At 40.7% G+C, this 26511-nt stretch overlaps 1 protein-coding gene across 1 annotated transcript in view; it reads left to right on the top strand.

Moving 5' to 3' along the window:
- The window catches only part of LOC103780536 (slit homolog 3 protein-like), a gene marked incomplete at both ends in the record, with an annotated part of 123744 nt that overhangs the window by 81400 nt on the left and 15833 nt on the right, over positions 1-26511 (top strand). Inside the window, 3 exons of the mRNA XM_008948224.1 lie at positions 2682-2806; positions 17888-17985; positions 24694-24833. Of these exons, the coding sequence (XP_008946472.1) occupies positions 2682-2806; positions 17888-17985; positions 24694-24833 (363 nt within the window). The remainder of the gene's footprint in view (positions 1-2681; positions 2807-17887; positions 17986-24693; positions 24834-26511) is intronic.

Below are 26511 nucleotides of genomic sequence, written 5' to 3'. Positions count from 1 at the left end.
TTATACTCTTTCTTTCAAAACTGAGCAAGCAGCTCTTAGGCAAGAAAGAAGTAAACCTGTGAGCCAGACTATTAAAAACAGATGTGTGTTTTTAATGTAAATATTAGTTTGGTCCACTAGAAAGCTGGTGGGCTTTCTGCTGTCCCAGTTGTCTCCATGGCTTGCTTGTTTTATCTGAATGGAAAAGGAGAAAAAAGTGTTGATTTGGAGATGGTCTTTGGATGAGCAAATATTGGTTACGGTTTGGAAAACAGGCAGTATACTCCAATAGGCTCCAGGCCCTAGAAAAATTCATCTTTTCTCATCACAATACATACGTTCTGAAAAACAATGTACGACTTGGTAGTCTCACTGCACCCATTTCCAATGCCTCGTGGGCTGGGTTTGACCTGCAGCCGCATCGCCCTCCCATCGCTGAGCTGTGCCTGTGATGTGTGCCTGTCAGCAGGAGAAGGAGACTGTCCGTGGGGTGACACGGAGTGTGCAGGGATGTGTCAGTACTGCTGCCTGTGTAGAGTCAGTCCTGGCCCCGGTACTGCTAGTGCACACCTCCGGGTCACCTGGGCCCCCAGCCTCCTTAAAAGCTAGAGGCATTGTGGCAGAAGTCAGCCCATGGTGAGCTTAGTACCTTGAGATGATTGTGTAAAGGTAGTGTAAGGTAGTAAAGGTCATACAAGTCCTCTGTGACCTCCAGTAACTTTTACATTAAAGGAAAAGTAGAGTTTAACTCATTCTTGTTACAGTTATGTTTTTAGCCTGTGACTGAGCAGAAGTTTATGTCTCAGCAGAGCCAAGAAAATAAAAGTATGTAATGTGCAAGTCATGCAAACTCAGCTCTGCTTTTTATTAAATTGCCCTCCTAGTTATGCAGTAGAGGAAAGGAATGTGCTGGGCTGAGGGCATTTGGCTGTATGGATTTATAAATCAAATCCACAAGGGCAAACTAATGAACTACTTAACTGCTAGGAACTAACACTGTTCTTATTAGCTCCTACATTGATTAGCTTTCATCTATGCCGTAGGAATAAATGGAAAATGTACATGTGTGTATTATGAAATAAATAATGGAACAAATTCTGGCTTAGTGACCTCTAAATCTAGAAAAGCAGCACTGCTGCCTGTCTCATGAGCTCTCCAAGGAGCTCCCTTCGTATATTCTTAGCTCAGATATGTCACATTCCACCCCATCAGTGCCAGAAATGTGGATGATTTTTCTTCTTGCTATCCTAACTCCAAGTTAAAAACGTGTATGGCATTTAGTTATACACGAACACAAAGACAGAAAAGGATGACAGCAGTCTTTTATTTCATTTTTGGGATTTGTTACTTTTTATGTATTCTTTCCTCATTATGGCACATTGTGCTCTGCAATCAAGTGTGCCCTGCTAGCAGAACATGGCATGCTGCACTCTGCTGTCAGTGGCCCTGCTAACACCTCCATAGGGTCAGGATGCAGCTTTGAGACTGTTTCTGTCATGTTCTTATCTGTGCAAGTATTCAGAGCTAACAGTGAACGTTTATATCTCACGCAGGACAGTCCAAAGTAAATCCTGGACTGGAAGGGAATTTTTCATCCCTTGTTTTGGTAACCTGCTCAAGCTCCACCTTCTCTAATATCAAGTAGAAGCTTCTTTGGTTTACTTTCAGGATGTTTCGCAATTTACTCCTTATAATTTATCATGTAATAACAGAAGCTCTGTTTAGCATAGGAACAATTTTAGGTTATTTTAAAATGTATTTCCTTAAAGTTAAATAAAATTATTTTAGGGTCTTTACTGCGTGATAAAATTTAAGCCCTTTTAGAGTGTTAGGTTTAAGGATTTTTACAAGCAAAAGCCATTAACTCATTAATACTGTAACCATTTCAAAATCACCATTTCTTTAACTGTAAATATAAATACCCAAATCAGCTTTCTGTAAAATCTCAATAATACAATATTGATTTACTTGCAACCCCAAATGTATGTGGTGTTGTATTGATATGTGTTCATCTTTCTGCTCACCCACAAACCTCACTACTTCTCTGGAAGGGTTCAGTTAAAAAATGTGATGTCATTAAATGGTTTAAATATGGCCAGGTGTATTTACCTGCATGCATTTATGTCTTCACATGTTTGTCTTTGTTGTATTTTTCCCAGAGAGCTGAATGTTGATAGTCATTCTTCTGGGCAGAACAGGAGGAAAATAAGTTTTGAACTCTGTTAAAATTGAGGATGGTAGAACACTTTACACCTAAATATTCCCATAAGCCTCAAACTAAATCTTTCTTATGCATGTTTTTTATTTCTGCTGTTGCATCTGCACTTTGATTCTTCTTACCAGCCATAGAAATGTCATGTTATAGTTCCCTAGGGGTTGCTGTTGCAGAATTTCCAGCACTGAGAGAAGGAAAAATTGCTGAAAGCCATATTTATACAAGCCCACTCTCTGGAGATCCCAAACATGTTTTTTCAGAGCTGATGTTTGCATGTTCAGGAGAATATAAGCATCACTGAGACTTGCCTAGCACTTGATTTAAGTACTTAAGCCCCCTCTGATCCCTGGAAATCCCATGCCGTTGTGTAAAGTTGCACCCGCAGCGTGTGCGTTTGTGCCAACGTGGGGTGAATACTGCATCAGGAGAAAATGTAGTAATATTGTAATCCAGGTCTCTATTAATAGACTGTGTTTTGCCTTTGCAGAGCCAGCAGATATCAGTGTTGTGTCCAAGTGTAACCCCTGCCTCTCCAATCCATGTAAGAACAATGGGACATGCAACAATGATCCAGTGGAGTTTTATCAGTGCACTTGCCCTTTTGGCTTCAAGGTATGAATACAAATTAACAACATGAAAAGCAATAAAATGTTCCCCAGCCCTTCTGTTTTCTTAATTGTTATACCATGAGAAGTCAACTTTACAGGCAATGAGCCTAAAAGGTCCCTTATTTAGCAGGTTGTGTGTGAGCTTTCAACTGCACCCACTACAAATTTTATCCTGTGCAATCAGAAAGGCATTTTGTTCTGTCTGTGCTGTGACTGTACAGATCCTCCTGAGCAATGTGCTCTAGCTGGCTCTGCTGTGAGCAGGGTGGTTGAACAAGGCCATCTCCAGGGGTCACTTCCCACCTTGGGCATTCTCTGATTCTGTGATGTAGGCAGACGTATGATGTGACAAGATGATTTGATCTTCCTTTTAATTTATTTTCTTTTGCCAACAAGAAGATAACCATTTCATAGGCTGCCAGGCCAAAGAAGAGGCAATTGAGATGAGAATTAAAGGCCAGTTCAGTCCATAGTGACAGAATGCTGACAGCTGCTGGTTTACATCCATCTTACACAGACTGATTATCGGAAAGGTGGTAACCTATCAGACACAACCACCAGCTCAGCTGTCTCTGACTTGGGAGCACTAAGGTCCGCAGGGTGATCTGCAAACGAGAGATCCTGTAGAGGCCAAGCATCATGAGCCTGCACCATCAGTGTCTTGATAGCACATTTGAAAATCAGAAAATCCTGTCATTGAGGAATGCACTTTCCTTGGTAGTGATATGTAACTCCCTGTGCTAACATTGCATCATGAGAGCTTAAACATACCAAGACTTTGTTTCAGACTTGAAATAACTGGAAACCTAGCTCAGTAGTCAGTAGCTGAAGGATTAAATATAACTACTAAATGAGGCATATGATCTGTTCACAGCCTGGGGGGATTGGATGTTATGGCCAAAGTAGTAGGTTGCATCCTGTTGGCTGTGATTTTATTTGCCTTATTGGATATTTCTTACAGAGTCTTGGTCAGTTGAAGCAGATGCTCATAAAACACAGGGTAATGAGAACTGTAGGGGGAAAAAAAGGGCAAAACCAGACATACATGTGGGAAGTAAGCACAAGTATCCAGGACTTACATTTCAGGTAGGATTTAGAAACTGGCTCTGATGATATCACCATTTCCCTTCTCTGTTTGTCTAGGATACATCCCAGATGGTAACAGAGTAATTGTGGTAGATCCCTGAAACTTTGGAAAAGGGGAAGATTAAAGCTCATTTCTTCTCTTTCACCCCAGTGCTTCCACGCATAGTACTCAAGAATAAAAACAATTCTCCTTAATAAAAGAAAAGTCATTGGAAATTTCCACTTGTTAAAAATCCTTCTACTTATTGGCATATCAACCAGCATATGTTCTAAGATCTTAAAAGACCACATTGTCAAAACTTCATTTAACTGAAACTAGTTGGTAACAATTGATTTGTCTTTGCAATGAGGGAAACTGTGGCCATCTCCTGGGTTAGTAAAAGAAGGGTAATTTTCATTTTATGTTTAATATAAACCAAGTTGAATTCTTCAGATGGGACTAGGTGACTGTTAGGATAACTTGAAAAGTAAATGCTTTCAAAACCAGAAGGAAAATACATAAATCTTTGTGTATGTCTTACTATATAAGGCACATATCATGGAACAGGTATCCAGGTTATTCAAAGTAGAAATGCCTTGGTTAAGAGTGTATCTTTTTTTTTGCCCTTAGTGGGGTTTTTTTGGGTTGCTTGGGCTTTTTTTTACAGTATTTCTATGTTAGCAAATGCACTAGTTATAGATGCACTTATACTGCTAGAAGACATGTTTACAAATGGAGGATTTATTAACCAGAATAATCAAGAATAATCTAGATATATTAGCAATCACTTTCTAGTGTGCATTAGACATCAGTATGCATCACTTTACTTGGAAAGGTTTTGATAAACTCTCAAAGTGACTCTGTTTAAACATCTCAGAGAGCATGCAACTTTTCTCCTCTCTCACACACTTTCTCAGGTAACATTCAGTGTGTTGAATGCAAAACGTACACCCACTTGTGAGCTTGTAAGCACCAAGCTGTCATCCAAGCATGGCAAAAAGCAAACAGACGCAGGCATGGCATTTAGGGCTGAGTTTTAAAATACTGACTGGATAACAGTACAGGGAGAATTGGTGGAAATTTAATAAGCAAAAAAGAACTGTGTGTCTTTACCACAGGTTTTTGAATAAAAATGAAATATGACAGGTCCAAATGCAAACCATATGAAAGGAGCACTCTATCTACCACGCAGTTCTCCACCAGAGATTCATGCTAATTCAATAACAATACCTTGCTTCCTTCTCACCAGCCAGCACCAAACAGCTCTATCCATCTGGAAGCTATTTCCCAGACCTTGATAAATTGCCCTAAATCTGCCCTCTCAGCATTTGTTTTTCCTTGTTTGATGTAGATTTTGAAAAAATCCCGTGTGGAAGAGTGCATCAATAAAGTGAAAAACCCACCCTTTTTTCAAATGTAAGCTCATTCAAATGAGCTGACGGCTTTATAATGTTCCCTGGAAAGAGGCAGAGTTGCAGGCTGCTTTCTGGGGTTCCTGTGCTCATGCTGGCCTTCAGAAGTAAAAAACAAACTACATCAACTAGCAGAAAGCCACCTAAGTTACCAGTTGCCAAACTGGTGCCTGGTGGAAGAACTTACACCAGTTAACTGTGGTCGCAAAAGCCATTAGTCTTATTTTTCATTATCCCAGTGATGATGGATCAATCTCTTACTTTTCACGATCACAAAGCTGGTTTTGCTATTGAATCTATACCTCGTGGGGCTTTTAGCAATGTGGAATGCTGCCTGTGATGGGTTTGAGTAAACTTAACAGTGAGATAACTCATGGACCACCTGATCTGAGAGGCCAATGGGCCAAGCAGTTGTGTTTGATGAGGACAGGAATACAGCTTGCTCACTGGCGGTGATAGCTATCCTTGCTGCTGCTCTCTCCTTTAAAATGGGTGATAAATGTGTCAGCCACGGTTGAAACAGTGCTTCTGTGGTTGTTCTTTGGGGACAAAGCCCCAAAGACAGCGGGAAGCAGTGTGAGAGTGACACCTATGGTGACTGGCAGGCTGAGCTCGGTGCCACCAAGGCTGCCAGCAAATGTCTCTTCATGTTATGGAGCTTGTATTTTCATACTAAACACAGACATAGGTATAATTATCCAGTAGAGTTTTTTTTTTCTTTTCTTCATAGCATTCTTTGAAAGATTATTTAAATAATGTGTGGTTTCAGTTGTGAAGTATGATTACAAGCAGAGAAATGAAGCTTTCTTCTGCTTTAAATGCTGGTGGCCACCTGGAGTGCAAGTGTGTGCGAGTGCAGCTGGTGGCTGGTGAATAGGTAACAGCACCAGGCTAATTCATTTATCCTGCAGAGTGTGGGGCTTCTGGGTATGCCCACTGATGCCGTAACATTGAGTCTGTGAGTGTTAGAATTCAAGAGAATGATCAAACTTGCAATCAGTAAGCCATTGAGAAAGTATTTACCTGAATAGCTGTAGTAAAACTAAGGTGAGTGAATCCAACACTCAGTGTATTTTGCTGTTGCTGTATTCTGAAAATGTCCTTTTGGATTTTTTTTTTGCTGATTTTTCTGGTTTTCGTACATTTTTTTTTTCTTACAACTGAGGTAACAACAAATGGAGGAGAATAATTTTCTTTCTTCCAAATAGAGTTATTTGTAGAACTGGAGAAAGAGAGTTTCAAATACATCTGTGTTTTATCTGAAATGCAAGAACGTTTCCAGCGTGGACCATGAAGTGCAATACCTGCCTAGGCATCGCCACTGCCTCTGTGATGGCTCAGATAAACGGGAGCCTCAGCTGTGGGGATGCAGGATGTTTGTCAGCTCCACATTCTGCTCTTACCAAAGGCTGTCTGAAATGGGAAGTGAAGATAGGTAAAATTAGTACAGCACGTATCCCACCCTTCAGGCAACAGATGCTGATGCGTGTCTGTGGAGGAGTCGCTCTGTAGATTTCATCCAACACTATTCCCCACTGTCGTGAATTCAGCCAGTGTCCTGACTTTTCTAGCAGCACTGCAGTATCTTGAGGGTTCAAGCAATTTCACCAGTCATCTGGAATGACAGATACAATTGGAAAAATTCTGGGTAAAGCTCTTGGGCTTTGGAGAGGCAGTATTCTTTGCAGCCAGACGTTTGTGGTAGGAGGCATTATAGTGAAAAGCCAGAATGATATGTAGTGAGGAAGCTGGCTCCAAAGTTCTGCTAGGATTTTGGCTCTTTCTCATCCCTACCCCCTGTGCCAGGTTTTCATCCCTGGAAAGAGGGTTAGAAATTGAGAATCTCAGAGCAGAGTGTCTCTGGGATATGCAGGATTTGTGTCTATCACATGCTGTACACAGACATGAGTAATGTGCCAGCACTTCAGTGGGTAGATGTAGCTGGGCACTAGTAGTGGCTGCTCAGCACAGGGCTAATAAGCAGGTTACACAGACCTTGCACCATTAGCGTGGACTCAGCACTGCCCTGGCTGGATCATTTGCTCACGAGGGTGCACATAGCCTTGAATTTGCTTGGAGCACAGGCAGCTGAAGTTGCTGTATTCGCACTTTGCCACATAGATGTATTCCTGTGGTGTTACATGAATAATCTGCCAGAGCCCTAGAGTAATGGCTGTTTGAGGAGTATGCAGCACAGAACTCATCTTAAAATGTAGATATGGCCATGTTTGCTCATGTACAGATCTTCTGGCCAGCTCTTAGAGCACAAGGCCGAGAATGGTGCAAGTTTATTCCAACGGGCCAGCTCCTCAGCTTTGCTGCTTTAGGTGGGGTTAGATGAACGCAAGCGAGTGTTGGGTTTGGCTGCTGATGTACTCCGGCTGTGTGAGAGTCCCTGCCTAGTTTGTCAAGCTAATTCTGTTTGGAAATGTAACTCCCTGCTTTTGTTTCATTGGATCTATTAACATAGGCATCTAAGTCTCCATGCACATCATTCAGTGCGCAGATAAATCTCTGAGTTGGAATTGCAAAAGGAGGAGAAATTGGAATGAACTCTTAAGCCAGCCTGCCCTTATCCATGTGAGACAGGAGAGCAAATGTCTCTGCCTTCATGTATTACTCTGTCTTGGCCTCTTTCCTCTCCCAGGGTTGGGGTCGGGGGGACAGGCAGTGGAATGTAAGCTCAATGCCAGGTTTTCACATGAAGAAATCAGTGCAGCAAAATACTGTTTGTGTGAGGTGATTCTGCCTTGAACTTTGATTCTAATAAATTCTCCTGCAGCGTGTGTTTATGTGATCTAGGGTGTTTTATTTTGTGTTTGTTTGTTTAAACTACACTTAAAATACTTAATAATGAATGTTGAAGAAGTATTTTCCTCTCTTAGTAAAATAAAGCAGAAAGCTTTTAGGGATGAGAGGTAATGGGTGGCCATATAAAATGAGCGGACCTCTATTTATCTATGGATTTTTAGGGCAAACACCAGTGCCAGCAGTAGGTGGTTATAATTTCATGTAATGCTCCCAGGGCAGAAAAAAAATGCAGAAATCAGAATATTTTCCTGTGTATGCTTATTCTGTGGAATTTACTATGCATCAGTCAGACTTGTGTTTCTTGCTTTATGCCCTTTCTGTTATAGCAGGTCTAAAGAAAATGGAGATTTACATCGAGAAGAGCACAAAAATGAAAGGCTTAAGGCAGGATTAGTGCCACAGTTGCTGGCTGAAGGTGGTGAGACATGCACACACCCATCACAAGCCCCATAAAAACCAGTGTAATGCCTCATGGCATGCCCTAATGAGGGCTCTTAACAGTAAAGTCAGCTCTGAAGAAGTATTCCCATTTTTGTTAGGCCAAGAAGAAAGCAGATGTTGAGCAGCTCCAGGTGCTTGCTGGGCGTGTTCAGTGCTGCAGCAGAAGCTGCTGAGCAGTGAAGGTCACTAGTAAGGCAGACCCACAGGTGGGCACTGGCACAGTCATGCGTGTGGCAGTGTGGATTATTCTTCCCTCCCCCCGCCCCCCCAACCCCTTCATTTTTTACTACTGTTTTTCTGGTCTAGTTCTAAATGCCTTAAGAGACCAGACTTCCAATCTTTCTTTTCCCAGGGTAAAGGAGAAGTTTTCATTGGCATTTAGTCTGAACTTCAGGGTCTTGCTCTTATGTTTGCCTGGTCCTCTTACACTAACGAATAATTTTTCTTCCTCTGTGGTTTGTCTGTCTTTCAGGTGATTGCTGGTTGCTATAACTCTGCTTAATCAAGTTCTCTTTAACCAGCTCTTAATTTTCTGCATTCCACCATTTCCACATAATCAAATCACTGAAGTAGCTGGTCACAGCTGAAAAGCCTTACTGTTAGAGTCTCTTGTGATTGTCTGTCATCTGTTATCCTTGAGGCTTTCTTGGCATTGACTGTACTTGACAATGTGGCTTTTGGGTTTCTTTTGTTGTCCAAGAGCACGGACAGAGATTGTCCTAGAAGGTTAATTGTCTTATTTTTCTCCTTTCCTTTGGGGATGATGGAATTGGTGAAGTTGTTGTAAGCAGGCTCAGCTGAAAAGAAAAGTTTCTTTGTCATGTGAGAGTAAACCCTCTCCTGTCAATAGAAATGGCATAATGACAGACTAGCTGGAGAACTAGTGGCGCTGAGCTGGTGCAGGGCAGACGTCTGCCTCCATGGCCCCCATGGGTCCCTTCCTCGTGCTTCTCAGCACCCCTGAAAGAAATGGTGTGCTAGGGCTCATTGGCATAGTAGGCACCTTCCATTTCAGAAAAATTCCATTTGAAAAATTCATTTGCTTGTTTGATTCTGAAAACGTTGCTGCCTGCCTGGGTTACCTGCCACAGCTGAACCCACTATCAAATTGCAGCCCTGGCTTATGCCAGAAGGGCTAGCTGGTATCTCTGACCAACAAGCCTCGCAGGGGAAGCTTTAGAGCAAGCTTCCACAAGCGAAACAGATTATCCTGGCATTTTTGCTGATATAAGATGTATTTCAGTGTGAGACCTTTTATCAGTACAGAACTGTTCCAGATCAAAAGCCTGCATCCTTACAGACAGGGATATACCCACAGAAGTTTCTTCACACAGACTGTGACTCCCCCAGCATCTTAAACTCTGCCTGTTTCAGGAATCTAGTGAGTTCTTTGGTGAGATCTTTTTAATCCCATAAGCCCTGCCTCATGTTAGGTTTCACTGGCTTCCTGCATGTAAGGTGTCCCTCTTCACTCATGCAGGCTGCATTCAACAGCTTAAGTGTTAGATGTAGGTTAATTGCCTTGAGCAATGAGTTTAAAATACAACTATTGTATTCTCTTCATTACTTCTTAAGAAGAATTGTATTTTCTATAGAAATGTTCAGTCTTTATAGCTTTATCTACGGTGTTCGTGTTGAAAAAAGAGATACTGGCTTTTGTTAGGCTGAGAAGGAAAGTTTTGTTGTCACTGCAACATGTATTTTAAAACAAATAGGCCCTTAAGTGTTTTGAAGGTACTGAAAACACTGTTCTAATTCATGAATATTGGTTGAATTAGAGACTACATGTGAAAAATTCAATGTTCTTTTTACATCAAGTATCTTGGGTTGGATTTGATATACAGAGACAGCCCTGGGAAAAATCAACTATTTTCAGTATCCCTAATTTTTCTCTACATCTCCCCAAATATGCACACAGTGCTCTGCATCAGCCAGTTGATCAAGTAACCTTGGAAGTTCTGGAGCACTTGCCCCATTCAGTTTGGCACCACTGGACTCAGTTCAGACTTGTTCTATGTGAATTGACTCCATGATAGATTAATGACATGTCTTCTGTCATTAATTAAAAGCCCAAAAGACCATTGAAACCCAAAGTACTTATGTTTGGAGAGGTTTGGAAGGACAATCAGGATTTACATGGTAATGAATGTAATTGCAAAATAAACCTCAGATGTCCACTGAGAATTAAATTTTGTACTCATAGGAGAAGAATCAGAGTTTTTAAAAAATAATATGATAAATCCTTGCACTTTGACTTTGACAGGCATATTCTTATTACTAGCTATAGAGGTAATGGAAGGTGTATTATACCCTGGAGGATCATAAATCTTTCTGATTTAAATAAAATGAGGCTTAAGAGAGCAGAGTTCGCCTAATTTGCTATAAATTGACAATTGTGATTTATTAACAAGGACAAGGGAGTCACTAAGAAGTGCTGCTGCCATGCCCAATTATTGTTTAATCAGGTGCCAGATGAAGCCAGACTGGCACAGAAGGTAACTATACCGTGCTGAAGATGGTAGGGTACAAATAACTATTATCTGTAGTTTTATTTCAGACACTAACACTGTGATAGTTTTCAGAGGGAGTTAAATCAGCCAAATGGTGGGGGGGCAGCAACGAGAACAATATCAATGTATCTTCTTTTCATAATCTAGCTTCTGTGCCATTTAGCAAATAGTTGCAAATATTTTTTTCTCATAATGTTGGTGAGCAGCAGGCAACTTTTTTGTTGTATTGTGTCAATGGAAGCACTACTGTGTTAACACCAATACTGAACTAAAAAGAGAAATCAGAATTACCTAAGTAAATTCAGTTGTATTTTAAAACTTTTTTCAAAACTCGACGTGGATGAAATTAACTGGCATGTGAACAGCAATCCTCAGGAGGTACAGTTAGTATTCCATTGGGACAGATGACTAAAGAGAAGTAGTTAATTCATCAGCACTGTGAGTACCCTAACCTAGAGGCATCTGAGGCATGGACGCCTGTAGCCAGGTCTGCGTTCAGGAGGAGTCATACCATTTTTTGTTAACAACAGATGATCAAAATCTTTCGACTTCCACCTGGCAATCTGAAAGCAATCTGATCCAAAATTACTGTGATATTATACTTGCCTTGCCAAATAATTTGTATATATGCCTAAGCAGATGGATCTTACATACACCCTGCCAGGTCTTGTAGCTGTTTGACCTTGCCAATGAGTGCCACCTACATCTTTTCCAGACTGAAGCTTAGCCATTATGTCCATGGCCAGAAAGAGCATAAACAAGGGAACAGTATCAGCTGGATCTACTGAAGAGCTTCAGACTACTCTGTATAGATATCAGTGTGTAAACTGTCTACATACATCTTAATATCAGTGCAATCAATTAGAAAACCAGTTTCAAATTGTTCCATTGATAAAACAACAGTAATTCCCAATGCTGCAATTTTTAGCCCCTCTTGGAAAAGAATTTAGATTAATTTTGTATTTTAGTTTTACTCTTCGCTTAGTTTGCAACATCTCTAATTACTTGGTAACGGTGTGTTCCCTTCACAAAGCTGAGTGGCTGTGTTTGCAGTGATCACTGAGGTGTCCATCAGGTCCTTCATGCTGCCATGAGCATCAGATGGCATGCTAGCTTTCAGAACTTGCTATAAGATTTGCAGTACACGTAAAACTTTTCATTATCTCATTATAGCAAATACTGAGTTTCTTTGCAATGAAAGTCCGTGATGTACACAATCATGAATAGAAACTGAGAGATTTTTTCCTACAAAATTTCTAACTCGGTATATTGGCCAAGTAGCTGAATTCATGGCACTGTGTTTCCTTGGTCAATTCTGCAAAATTCTTCATTTCTCCATTGAATTTATGGCTGCTAAATGTGTTTATTACAGGGAAACTGCTGAAGGCCTCATTCTTATTTCCTAGTTTAATTTTCTAGTGGATTTGATGTTTGTGAGATAAAACTTTGTTCATGAGGCATCCCTTTCCCATCCTGCTCTGGGAATATTTTAATTTACTCTCCAATTTTACAGTTTTTGAGAAGAAAAAGTTTTTAGATAGTGAATAAAGACACTGGTGAAGATGCCACTAGGTAAAAAGCTGTAGCCTGAGTTTATACGTTTCTGGATAGCTGGTATGCCATAACGTAAGGAGGAAGCAAAACTCAAGTAAAACATCCACCCAGGATTTCAAACTGAACTCTCTTTCTGTGCTGAGTGTCTGTGTCTTCTGTTATTTCTGGGTGTTTTCCTGCCCTTTCCTGTCATCCCATCTTTTATATGAAGCATCAGGAATCATTACTTGTTTATACACCATATTTAGTCCTTTACTCTAACAGTAGACCTTTGCAGGTCTGAATATATGAATGAGTTACATGCAGAGGTAGTTTTTACACTCAAGCAATCAGCACGCATCAGAAATGTTCAGAAAACTGTATTCAGTAAAATAATTCCGAAGCTCTGTGGAAGAAGAGCAAATCTACACATAGTGGCTGTAAGTGTCCATTTTTTTCTTAATTTTACAACATTAGGACGTTAAAATTTTACAGCTGGCAGATACTTGTAAGTTTGCCTAACAAGCCTGTGTACAGACACTCATAGAACACAGCGTACTTCTCAGTTTATCTTTCTGTGGGTTTTCCTTCAAGCCTGTCACAAAGTGGAAGATTTACTTGGCGCTTTCCCTTAATGTAATGATTGCTTATTAACTTCTGTCCAGGACACCCATAAGGCAAGTGTAATGATGTTTGTGAGAGCTGGATGTGGATATATCACTTCCTCTAATAGGAATATAAAGGATTATGTTTGCAATACAGTATCTTTGTAGCTGGTGATTTTGTCTGATTTCCCTAAAAGCTTTAGTTGTATTTAGAGCTTGATAATTACGTTGTTTATGAAAATTTCCTAGTTCTTAATTTAAAGTCTCTATCAACTGTATTTGTTTTTGTCTAGTACTTTTACTAAACACGTGAATGCTCCCATCTGTTCTCTACACATACTAGCTAAATAAAATTTCTTATGAACATGCCGTATATTAACAACTTGAATAAACTTTGATCATTCTTCTGTATAGCTCATTTTTCCAGCATCCTTTAAAACACTGTAGTCACTGAACAAGGCTGTACCTAGCTGGAAAGAGGTCTGCCTATCCACACACCCCTGGGCTTGGATAGTCTTCTGCCTGTCTGCAGATACCTTCATTGCTGGCTGCATCCTGTTTCTGCTGCAGTCGGCAGGGATAGTTTTATACACCAGGAGGTTTCTACCTCGTGCCTGCGCAAGCTCCCTGCTGCCACCTCTCGTCTGTGCCCATTGCTGTTAGAAACAGGCAATGGATCACATTAAAATTGACAGAGGTCAAAATCTCTGACATGCAATCTTTCAGTCTCCATAGACAACACTAATTTGTGAAAAATCATTTTTAAAAAATAATTGCAGTGGTTGATAGAGTGTCAAATCGAATGACTGTGATTTTATCATATTATTCTTTGTTCTTCTGTTGAGGTCCTTATTAGTTTTTGTTACTTGTTCTTGCTTGTTTTGCTAATCATGATGTAATGTTTTCCAGTATTGGGCACTTGTAAAGGCTAGAATTTGGCACAGTAGTACTGAGGAACAGCTTGTATGTGCACTAATGCCCAGTACAGTTAATTACTGCTGAGTAGGAAATGAAGGACTGACACTTTCTAAGTATGGTAAATAGTTTCTGTTCTCATTCACTGAAATATGGAGCTGGAGCAGCCCAGATAAAACCTGGACCATCTGAGGCACTTCAGGTTTAAAAAGGCAGCTGGACTTTGGACATGTATGTCTTCTGATTAGTTGCAGAAATTTTACATTTTCTTCTCTTCAGAAAATGAGAGAAATTGTATAAAATTGCTTTGGATCTGATGCTTTCCTATCAGACTAGGGAAAAATTTATTGCTGCTTAAAAAAGCTCTAGAAATAAAATATTGCACACAGAGGGATCTTCATCCTCTTTCTGTGAATTGCTGAGACAGTCCTATCTTCCTGCCTGTCCTTGAGAGACTCTGCACCTCTTTTTCTGGTTCAGATGTCTTTAAAAGGTTCTTTAGTCTTGAAGCAAATGTACAATATTCTCCTTTGTAACAATAGTTATTTCCAGGGAATGTAATTCAAAGAGTTTTTCCCAAAGATAAATTAATTTTAGTGATGCTTGACAGCAATTCCATTTTTCAGTAAGAACAGTCTTACTTCATATTGATACTGGAGACTTCCATTATTCACTTGAAAGATGTTTCTGGAATGTCTTTAGGCTCTTCTGGGTAGTGACAGTCTTGTACAGAAATAAGATGGCCTTGCTTTGCTGTAGATTTATTAGTACCAATATTTTCTGCAGCTTCTCTCCTTTCAGAATTCTTTGTTTTTCGTAGTCTTCTGCATCACAGAAATTGTACTTGGTTTTGGGCTCACAATGTGCAATTGATAAAGTCAACTCAGAGAAGATAATCCTCAGAGAAGGATTAAGTGCCATGTGCCCCTTTAGTACAATGAGTAAACTGAGTCAGAGAGACTCTAATTTTCCTAAAGCCACATAACAACTTAGTGTTGTAATTAAGTCTGATTCAGTGTCACATACTAATCAGTTTCCATGGTGCCCGAGGCCCAAGAAGCCAATATTTCAGCCATGTTCAGTACAGGAATGAGACCTGAGTCTCAGTCATGAGAAATTTCATGTGCCAGTGAGAGAGACTGAAAATGCCTTGCTCTCATTGTAACATTTCTCTTTATTAAATTTTTACAAGAACATTCAAAATAATCTTGAGTAATTACAGTAGAATTGATGGGACTGTTTTACACAGCGTTCAACTGTGACAAAAACCTTCAGAACAATAGATAACTGTGGTTCCTGCTCTGCTTCTTGCTGTGCTTAGCTGCAAAGGGGTTTAATATTTTAGTGATAAGGGGATGAAGAGTTCATATGAAACAGAGTTTCATATGACAGATAACAGATGTTAGCCAAGTATCCATAAAATAATCAGTTCTTCAGGGAGGCAGGAGAAATATTTGTGATCTTAGAAAAGTGGCATCTTCCAGCCTCACGAGGGTAAGGTGGTGAACACAGATGGACAAAGCCCAGGCAGAGCTGCCAAAGGGTGGCAGCGGATTCCTGTTGCTGCTGCGTGGCTCGCAGCCGGGGAGTGCTGCAGACCACATGGTGCCAAATAAAACCTGCGTCAGCTTCCCTCGGCGCTCTCCCAATTCTTCCCTGAGACATTTGGGGGCTTGCAGTTTCAAATGGAGAAGGACAGGCTGTTTGGCAAAGGCGGCAGGGATGAAGCAGAAACACTCTCTGCCAGGTTGTGGGTGAAGGCTTCACGTGCTGCTTGCACCGCAGGGTTGGGAGAATGAACTCAGTGAGGGAGGGGCTTGTCCAGGCCTTGCTCATGCTCCTTGGAAATGTTTCTCTTTTGATTCAGCCAAGGAAAGGGATGTCTCCATTTCCTTGTATTTGCCTAAATTTTAAACTGCAAAGCTGCTTTTCCTCTCTGGGGAATGCTGGGGATGGAGCCTCAAGAAATGCGGATTCGTTTCACATTTCTGTGAGGTAGTTCCTCTGTGGTGGACAAAAGTGTAATTACTGTATGTAATTACTTATTACAGTCCTGATGGCAGCGTGTCCTACCTGAGAAAATGCTGAAGATTTCAGTAGTGTTTGGAGGACTGAACTGTATGATATGTGAACGGCAGAGCCTGGCAGCATGAGTGGACAGACCAGGTCAAATGAACTCCATAGAAAAGTTAACACTTTTTTTTAATCTGGTTTTTTTTTTTTTTAATGGCTGTTTTGTTTAGTGCCTTGATCAGGCTTAATTGAGGCTGCACCAATTCCAAGATAAGCACTCCAGAGACAATTTATATTGCCTCTATTATTTATACAGTACATCACACCAGGTATGAAAAGTGTGGGAAGCTGTTGCAAATTCGGTGGAGAAAGGAATGACTTCTGATGAGTGTTGGCAGCACGGGAAGTTGGCAGTGGTAGGGCAGAGTTCAACCCTAATACACCAAAGTTCCTGCTGCTACGAAGTGATGTCACAGGCTGGCATCTGCCCTCTTTGTTAGAAACCTACAAATACCATTGTTATTCCTCTGAAGTACGGTGTAAATAATGTATTGTAAACCAAGGCAAAAAAAAAAAAAAAAAAAAAAAACCAAAAACAGCAACCTTGACTGAATTAATGTATCCCCTGAGGTACTTGTCTCATCTTGATTGCAGTCCTGTATCAGCTTTCCAGTAGATGAGCTGGCAGAGCGCCACTACTCACAGGATCTTCAGTACGGGACACAGAGCGATCTCTTGAACTTCTTGTGATTGCACAGGTCCCTTGAGTACCGGGGCTTTCAGGTGTCTTTATTCCACCCTACTGTGTGAGTAACTGAAAAGCAAGACCAATCCCTTTGATATGTTTTCCAATTTTAGAAATAGCTTGTTCTGATAAGCAGAATATAACGGTCAGAGAAATATGTCTATGCCCTGAAGAGCCAACAAAAAGTCAGTTGGTAACAGTGCTAGTGAAATCCTGTTGGAACTGATGTATATTTCAGGGCAATCTTTTAAGGGAACTAGTTTAATGATGATATCTCAGACAGGGCTTGGTGTATTTTCTACAGAAATTCAAACTCGGCTCCCACAATAAAAATGAATTTTCCATTTTAGGATTTGACAATGGGTAGTAACGTGGATGGTGCACACATTGCGGTGTTTAAACGTGTTGAATGAGTGTTGACTATGTGGTGATGTGCTGACGGTGTGTGGCCTTCTGCTTACCTTTGGTCATGATTAATGCTCCCCCTTGTAACTAACCTTAGAGGCTAAAGTGTTTGGAATAATGACGAAACCAGCTGTTTTTTTAAAGCAGTCAAATGAGAAAGTTTACTAACATTGTGAAACTGAAAGGATGCCAAGATAAAAAGCTCTTCAATATGAGGGTGGTAAATCCCTGGAACAGGTAGATGAAGCTCTGAGTAACTTGATCTATTTGGAGATGTCCTTGCTTGTGGCAGGGGGTTGAACTAGATGACCTTTGGAGGTCCTTTCCAGCCCAGACATTCTATGATTCTATGATACCCACCAGTCCCATTGGTGAGAACAGTTGCACTGCCCAAATTCTCATTTAACTGGTGTCGTGGTCTGGTACCAGTGGGTTCAGCACAACTGGTGAACATATGGCCATCAATAAAGGGCATTAGGTGATGTGATGGGTCTGAAGACCGCAGACCTCCTGTAAATGGTGCCACGCATAGAATGAGAGAGCAAAGGACATTGGTGAGAGAGCAAGAGACATTGATTCAGATGACATGAGTCTTGCTAACCTTGTTTCTTCTGGATTTTCCCAAATAGGGTCGAGACTGCAGTGTGCCCATTAATTCTTGCATTCAAAATCCATGTCAGAATGGAGGGACCTGCCACCTCACCGAGGCAAATAAAGATGGATTCAGGTAGGAACACAAAGTTAATTTAAAATGACATTATAAAATTAAATGTGTTTCTAATTTGCATTAATGAACTATAATGGCTACTTTATAAAAGCTACTGCATGTGACACTTCTTTTTGCTGTGCAGAATAATTGGTTTCATTGCTGTGACATATTGTTTCCTCAGAAACAGGCTTTCTTATTTTCTCATAATGGAATATACTCTTAAGAGCTATTTTGAGCAGTCTCCCTGATTGGCATTGTTGTCTGTATGCTAATTTTCCTTGGGGCATATCAAATTCACAGATACCCTTTTTTGTATTTATAAAGTAAGCATCTGTCGCTCGACAACCAGATGCAAAATGTTTTCATACTGAAGAATCTTGTAGACAAACAGACTTCAAAGAAAAAATTAAAAAATATGGAGAGTTTGCTGCATCTTGGACAAAAGAATAATTTTTACAGATGAACATTATGGATTTCAATTTTCCCATATACGAAAGATCTAGCATAGATGGGGGTTCTCCAAGAGAAATCCAGAAATTCTCTTGAGGTAATTGGGAAATTTGTGCTGCTACAGGCACTACTTAACAGATAAGAAAATACAGGTTTGAGTCTTTGGCCACTAGTTGTCATTAAAGTTGAAAGAATTTTTTTTTTTTTTTTTTTTGAGCAAATAGTTGCTGAGATTTTCATAGATTTGTTCTATATTTATGTTATTTTTTGCACAAAATATGTACAAAATTACATCATGCTGTTGTTTCAATTGCATGTATGAAAGCCTCACTTCTAAAAGCTTTTACACATTACTGAGGCTGCTGCTTTGTCTTCTCCTGTACATAGCTTCCTATCGAGAGCAGCTGGAGGGAGACCCAGAATTTCAGGGTTTATAAATGGTGTAAGCAGGGAAGCAAAACAGTATATTTTTTTAGTTTGGTTCCAGTTTGGTTTCAGCTCTGATTAAGCCTGTTCCAACTGAAGTTAACTGTTTGTTAGCCAAGTCAGCAAACCCATATCATCTTAAAATAGGTCTGAAAATAGGATTTTTTTCCAAGTACAAAGGGCTGGGTGAGAGGTTGGGGGCGGGGGGAGGTTATCACCCCTTTCCTGTTCCCCTGCCAATGGCAGGATACCTTTTCTAAGGCAGAAGAGCACAACCCTTGAGTGGAGGTGCATCTGTAGGGTCAAACCGGTTGCATGGTGGTGGGAGAAGATGAGGCATCTTTGCAGCCCATAGCACATGCAAAGGGTCCTGCTGCTTGACAGGCCCCTAGATTTTGATGAAACCACTACTCTGATCTGATATACCTCTTCTTGATTCAGATTTTAGCAGGCTCAGCAATTTTTTGAGTAAAAGTAGAGGTTTAGTTTCTACTTGAGAGAAATAACGGTCTGGTGGTCTTCAGTCCAGGTTCCCTTCTGGTCACCCTCATATAATCATAGAATCATAGAATCTGTTAGGTTGGAAGGGACCTCCAAGATCATCAAGTCCAACCATTGAGCCATTAGGGCTCTAAAGTCCTCTGCTAAAACAGATCAGAATCTGTCAGGGCTGGAAGGGACCACAAGGGTCACCCAGTTCCAACCCCTCTGCCATGAGCAGGGACACCTCCCACTAGATCAGGCTGCCCAGAGCCTCATCCAGCCTGGCCTTAAAGACCCCCAGGGATGGGGCCTCAACCACCTCCCTAGGCAACCCATTCCAGGGTCTCCAGCTTCTGCCAAAGTAAAATTGTACCATATTAGAATATCTGTTTTATGTTGCTCAGTACTCATTTCTCAAAAATCTAGCTGATACTAAAATGTGCTAGTAAAACATTTTATAATACCTATAATACTAGAATGAAAAGCTTCAGCTTGTATTTTCCTTTAGCATTTTTGTTTTGTTCTGTAGTAGAAAGCAAAAAGGGTTGAATGACCTGAAATGAAATCTACTTCTGAATTTTTCTCATGAAGAATTTTACAATTTCAGAGGCTTTGCTTCAGTTCCAAATGAACGTTGTTTTTGAGACCCCTTATAAAACTGCGGGGGTGGTTTTGTTGCATAACAACATTTGAGGCTTTTTTTAGGGAAGGTATCTCCTTTTATAGTTATTTATATAGTTTTACTTGGTCTAATAAAAGACATATAAAACCATATCTCATCAAAATCCTGCTTCATAAAATTGAATGATCAGCTTGTGCATTGCTCTGTTTTCTCTCTGTGTTTTTAATTCAGGCAGTCCATAGCCCCAGCTGCTTTGCAAAAGAGAAGTGTGGAGCTTTAGCATGTAATGGAGAAATGTGGTGTGGGGAGGGAATAGTCAGTGACAAGGAAGACAAAGAAACATTTCGAGACTGAATTTGGTTGGGTGGTTGGTTTTTTTTTGGTGGGAGATCTCCTCTCCAGTGGATGGCAGCAGTCAGAGTTACGTGCATATAAATGGTGCTCATGGAGATGGGAAAGCACTGCCTTAGATTGTATGCTGTGAAGAAGCGGATGTCAAAATCATTTTCATGAGGGGCCTCCCTGGATTTTTCTGTTGTGTGGCCTGTAAAAGAAATTATATCTTCTTTATATTCTCTTCCCTAAGGAAATATATTCATACACAAGCTCTACTGCCAAACTTGTCAAATCTTTACTCTTGTAAAAAGGAAACTTAAGCCAAAGCTCGCTCCCTATGAAATGCCAAGCAGTTTAACTCTCAAGTTTCTGTAGCCTTAGACAAGAAAATTACCTTTTAAATAATGCTCAGGTGGTCATATTCCCTAGGCAAAGGCAGGAAATTCATAGTTATGACTGAGATTCCAGCCTGACTTGCCCTCTGTGCCTGGTACCCACAAGGGCTCGCAGCAGCAGGGGACTGAGAGGTTCACATTTGTTGTAATAGCAGGTCTTGGTGGGGCAGCCAAAAGGCAAAGGTTCAGCTGGCTGGAGTTCTTCAATCCTTCTTGGCATCTTTTATTCCTGCACTTTTTCAGTTCTGAGTAGTTTTCAGATTCTTGTTTTTTTTTGTTTTTTTTTTGTTTTTTTTTCAGGTAGGTATGACTTCTGTATTAAAGAATAGTTAAGTGGCATCATGTGGCTCAGAGGATTAGAAGCATGAAGTTCTTCCTTTGAATTCCTCATTCTAATCTAATCTATGTCTTACAATCACAGAATGTATTGGGTAGGAAGGGACCTCCAAAGGCCATCTAGTCCAACCCCCCTGCAATAAGCAGGGACATCTCCAACAAAGTCAAGCCGCTCAGAGCCTGTGTCTTCTTTGACAAAAGGTTGCCAAAAAGAAATGCTCACTGAGACTGAAAAAAAAAGGTGGCCAATGAGATATGTCCTGGTCATTTAGCATGCTTGTAAGTGAGACTCTGGCAAAGGAGGCAGAGCTGTCATCTCTGCTTCTGTTCATCACAGGCAATTGGCTGATCATTGATAAGCATTGGGAAACACTGTTTCTGGATTATTTTAACTTTTCTCCATATAAAACCCCCCCCATTTTCCAGAACATTTCCTTTAGCATTTTTTAACAAACCTTAAGTTCCCTCATAAATATAAAATCCTGGAACTGATTAACTCCCTTGTGTTAATTCTGCCTAGCTCAAGAGAAAACGTTGCACTTCCAGACTTAGAGGCTAGTCCATGGGCATGTAAATGCAAAAAGCTCCCTTACCAAGAAACTGTAATATTCCTGAAAGAATTTACTATCTATATTTAAAAGTTGATTTTTTGAAACATGATACATTGTACGTATGCCTGGTTTAATTAAAAAACTAAAATTAAAAAAAAAAAGTTAATGTAGTAAAATTAAAAAATTGTCAGTATAATTCCGCTCCAAAAGTTTTCCCCCAAAATGTTGTCATTAAGTTCTGTGTTCCCATGTGCCTCTGTGAGGATAATAGTGTTTTATTTAGTTCTTTATTTTTAGGAAATCAAAATACTAACAGAAAATCCCTAAACTGGAGGAATAGGGTATTCGGCCCTTTAGGCAAGCACAGCACCTTAGAACACAGTTCTTTCCTGGGTGGCTGCGTTGTCTCTGAGGTCCGAGTGACATACTGCCACACACCGGGTCACCATTCAGTCAGTACGAACTTTTCAGCATTGTCTTCTGAATTCATTTTCTCTCTCGGTCACCTGGAACCCAAGTTTGATGACCTTCCAGTCCCTCTGCAGACTTCATGTTTCTTCTAAGCTTTTTCCAGGAAAACACACACAAACAGTCGCAAACTTCAACTTTTTCAACATACGGTTCAGCCTGGGTCCCAAATGGTATGTTTTATCTTTTAATTTCAGTCCTCACATTTGGCACATTTGAATGCAAATCAAAATAAAGAACCGTACGTAACCAATAATGTAAAGACTCCCTATAATACATAGGGACTAGTAGCCAAATGTCATCAATTATGCTGACATTTCCTTCAGTATGGAATGTGTCCTAATACTGAGCAACTGTATGTTAACAATCCCATATGTATTGTTACTAATGGTAACTCTACTGAGTTGAACCATTACTGTGATAGTATTTAATAATGTCATTTTTAATTGCATGCATCCAAAGCCATCCCAGTCCTTTTGTGGAAAGAAAATGGTGTTACATTCACATAAAAATAACCAGCACAAAGCCACTCTTGTTGCTTTTCTTTAAATGGAGAGAAAAATTTGTGCTCCCAAACTGAGACCTTGGATGCCAAGTTGCAGCCTGGAGCATATTTTTATGACTGAGTTATAAACCCTTGAAAATGGGGTTTTGTAATGGAAAAGGGAGACATGATGAATGTGTCACTGTGTTTAATTAGATGTCTTTAACCCCCTCCCCAGCACTTGCATTGTTGCAAAAGATGGTGTGCCAGCTCTTCCCTCTTATCTGCCTCCTGTGATCCCCTGGATCATTGCAGGGTCAGCAAGAGGACGTATTTTATTGGCAATAATGAGCTTGAGACAGGAAAAGAAAATATTTCTTACTGATTTATTGTGTCCTAAATTGGCTTTATTTGAGCAGTTTGGGTTTGGTTATTCGTAGTGAAGGTTTTCTAGCTCTCATGACCTAAAAATGGTCCCTGCAGAACCAAAGACGACTGTTAACATGTGACCTGTGTACTGGTTCTGTACCCATCTAGAAGATCTTACTGTCATGGCAGCTTAAGATACGTTCCTTACCGTTTTTTTCTTCCTCTTTGTTATTCCCTTAGTTTCAGAGGTTGTGCATGTCATGAAGAATCTAAGAACCTTATCCTCAGGGTCCAACCTAGGTCCCTACTGAAGGCAGATGTAGAGCTCTGTGCCATCCTCCCTTGGGGGTCCCTGAGCCTTGCTCAGTCAGTGGCACACAGTAGGAAGAGAAGCAAATGTCATGCTAAGAGTAACCAACCCAAAAGTGCTGCAGTTTTCTTCACCGATAGGAGACTGAAGATCTCCTATTTCTCCAGGGCATTCCTCACCTCAACCCCATGACACCTACATAGGATAACCACCCCATGTCAACTTTGTCCATCTGAGCTGAAAAAAAATGTACCCTGCAGTTACCTCTGTGCTGGAAACTCTCCTGTTTTCAGAAAGCAGTGGATGGCAACTAGCGTGACTGCTCTGGAGCTTTCTGGTTTTCATCGTCATCAATCAGTAGTGCTTTACATTTGTTCAGTTCCTTTTCTGCCACCAGAACTTGCATGGGAAAGGAAATGAACAGCTGAGTGAATGTGTAGTTTGGACTGAGACTCGAAAGGACCCTTCCCTTCCACACACATGCTCTGTGATCAGTCAGCAGCAATACTGACACTTCAAAACTCGCACTTCAGATGTCATTGCTGGCTTCTTAGAAGCCACTGAAATTACTGGAGCACTTAACAGATGTTTTTAGACTCTTTCAGCAAACTGTGGCCTCCACCTCTTCATCACTTATAACTAGTTTAAAATATAAAGGTTCTCTTAGCAACCACAACTTCTAGACGTAGAGAGGAAATGGAGATTGATAAAAAAAAAATGAAGTTATTCTTCCACCACGTAGTTTCTTACATGACCTCTAGGGACCTACATCACAGTCTTGTAAGAGAAAACATTTAGTGCAGTTATTCTTCAGGAGTGCCCACACCTTCACAGAACCATTACTAGGTCTGCTATGGCTTGTTTGTGTTTCAGTGGATTATCTAGATATCATCAGCTCATGTGCAGCTCCTCCAACATCTCTTGTAGAAGTACTGAGACCTGACTGTACTTGTAAGAGCAGTCATTCACAAACATCTCTTGTTTGGACAAGTGACAAAGTGGTAATGAGAAGAAAATGTTCATGTCTGTAAACTCAATTCAAGTCGTTGTTCTTAAAAGAGAGGGAGCTACCTAAGAGCTGGGGAACTGCCCTATGGTTGTGCAGTCCTCAGTAGGCAAGGATCCACATACTCACAAAATCATTAACTGGGAAGCCAAAGGTTTGAATATTGTGGTGAGTGCTCGCTCTCCTGCCCTGGAGTTGCTTACTTCAGTTCAGGGCTAGGATTATCAGCAAAGCAAGCAGAGGGAAGCACGAAGGAGGCTGGCTCCTGCTGATGCTTTTAGTCTCGTGTAAATAATTACATGACCCCGTGAACCATCAGACTGCATCCTTTGCCAAGCACGTAGGGTTAACATGCTCCGTTCTTCACAGCAGCAGTGAACTGGGATCCAGCAACTCATTTTTATATGTTTTAACTTCAAGTTTTATACCTCAAACCTCCTGCCCCTTCAGCTCCATGCTAACTTTTATTAATTTTTTCCTTTCTCCAAAGCTGTTCTTGTCTCCTTGGGTATGAGGGGAAGAGGTGTGAAATAAATCCAGATGACTGTGAAGATAATGACTGCGAAAATAACTCTACATGTGTGGATGGGATCAACAACTATGTCTGTCTCTGCCCTCCTAATTACACAGGTAAGAAAGGGCCACAGCCAACAAACAGGAGCCCACTACAAGTCCCTTCAGTGCCTAAAGGCTCCAAATGCATGTTTATTTTGTCCATGAGTGTATAACTAACCAGAATCTCGTCCTGTCTTGAAACAGCCTGGGTCTCTTACTGGAAATTTGTCAGTTCTACCAGCACTGCCATGCATGTGCTTGTGCACGCAGCCAGTTATCTGAGTCAAAATACTGATGCCTCCTTGGAAAATGCATTAAAAACCTGTGAAGTTTAAGGTGTCAGAGAAATCTGTATTTCTACATGCACATTCTCTAAATGTATTTCAGAAACATTCCCAGTACTGAGCTGAAGTCTGATACACAGCTGTTCTGAATCTTGACAAATAAAAATAGTTCCTGTTTAGATTATGGTAGGAAAATAGCTTTTGGGGCATGGCTTTCACCTGCGATTGCAGAGGACTGCATTTGTTAAATGAAATGAGCTTGACAATGTGCTGTTTAAATTCATGCCCACCATTTCACAAGTGGAGAAGCAAAGGCTGTGTGAGAAGCTGGAGGCTCAGTTGCAGTCTTCAGCGTGCAGCGGTGGCAGCTAGCCCAGCTCGGCAGATGCTCCAGCACCTGCTGACTCCACAGTGACAGAAGCTGGTAGCTGAGCTAGAAATGGAATTAGTACCTCCAGCACCCATCCTGCATTTCAGATAAAGTCCTAAACCTTCTGCAACAGCAGCATCCCTCCTAACTGGAGCCTAAAAATGCTTTTTCTCAAGTTCTCACTGGAGCACGCCGCTGGCTCATTCAAGCTGCGCTAGCACAGCCCTCCTGGCTCAGCATGGAGTGGTAAGGAAACACCTGCAATAGTTCCTGCTTCCATCCTTTGAAATGGGTTTATTACCTCCTAAGCATGGAGAAGTAATGAAGGGCTTCTTGTACACTGGAATATATTACATGTCAGGGGATTTAATGAGGATCAAGCTTGAGTGGCTGAGTAAGGCAGGAGGAAAGCTTCTAGAATTTCCAAACTCTTAAAATACTTTTGTGGCTGACACAAAGGAGGCCCATGTAAATCTTTAGCTCAGAAAAGGCTTATGACTTTAATGTACATTTATTGGAGTTCTAAAATGATCTTTCTGCCAAAAACTGGAAAAACTTCAGCTTAGCAGAGTAAAGAGTTTTGCTTACAGGATGTTGAGCCCATTGTGCTTACTTGTGCACTATTTATGTGAGCTGCTCTTGGGTGGTTTCTTTACATTTACAAGAGGAAATATGTTTGCCCAGCCAAGAAAAGACATATCTAGTAAGGAACTGAATCCAGTATACATGCAAATGTGCTTTCCTTTTCACAGGCATATTCCAGATTTTCCTTGTTTGGTTGGTTGGGGTTTTTTCCAGGCAAAAAAAGTAGGAAAGAACTAGACTGGGATTTATTTTCTAATGGCAGTCTGGTTAGGGGCCAGAAAACTCATATGGTACTTGAGAATCAGTTTTGAAATATTTTAAATCAACTTCCAGCCATTTTTAACTTTTTTTTTTTTTTTTTTTTAAATATTTTACCTGAATATTGTCTAGGCTGTGCTTATGCTTATTACGAGTTTGTGAAATACTAGAGCCCAGTCTCGCAATGTGGGATGCCACACAATAAGCATTTGCAATCATGATGCAGGCAATAGATTTGACTACTGTTGAAATAAAC

The sequence above is a fragment of the Merops nubicus genome, unplaced genomic scaffold (assembly GCF_000691845.1).
Source record: "Merops nubicus isolate BGI_N331 unplaced genomic scaffold, ASM69184v1 scaffold20819, whole genome shotgun sequence".
Lineage (NCBI taxonomy): Eukaryota > Metazoa > Chordata > Aves > Coraciiformes > Meropidae > Merops > Merops nubicus.
This window is presented reverse-complemented; position numbering and strand designations above follow the sequence as displayed.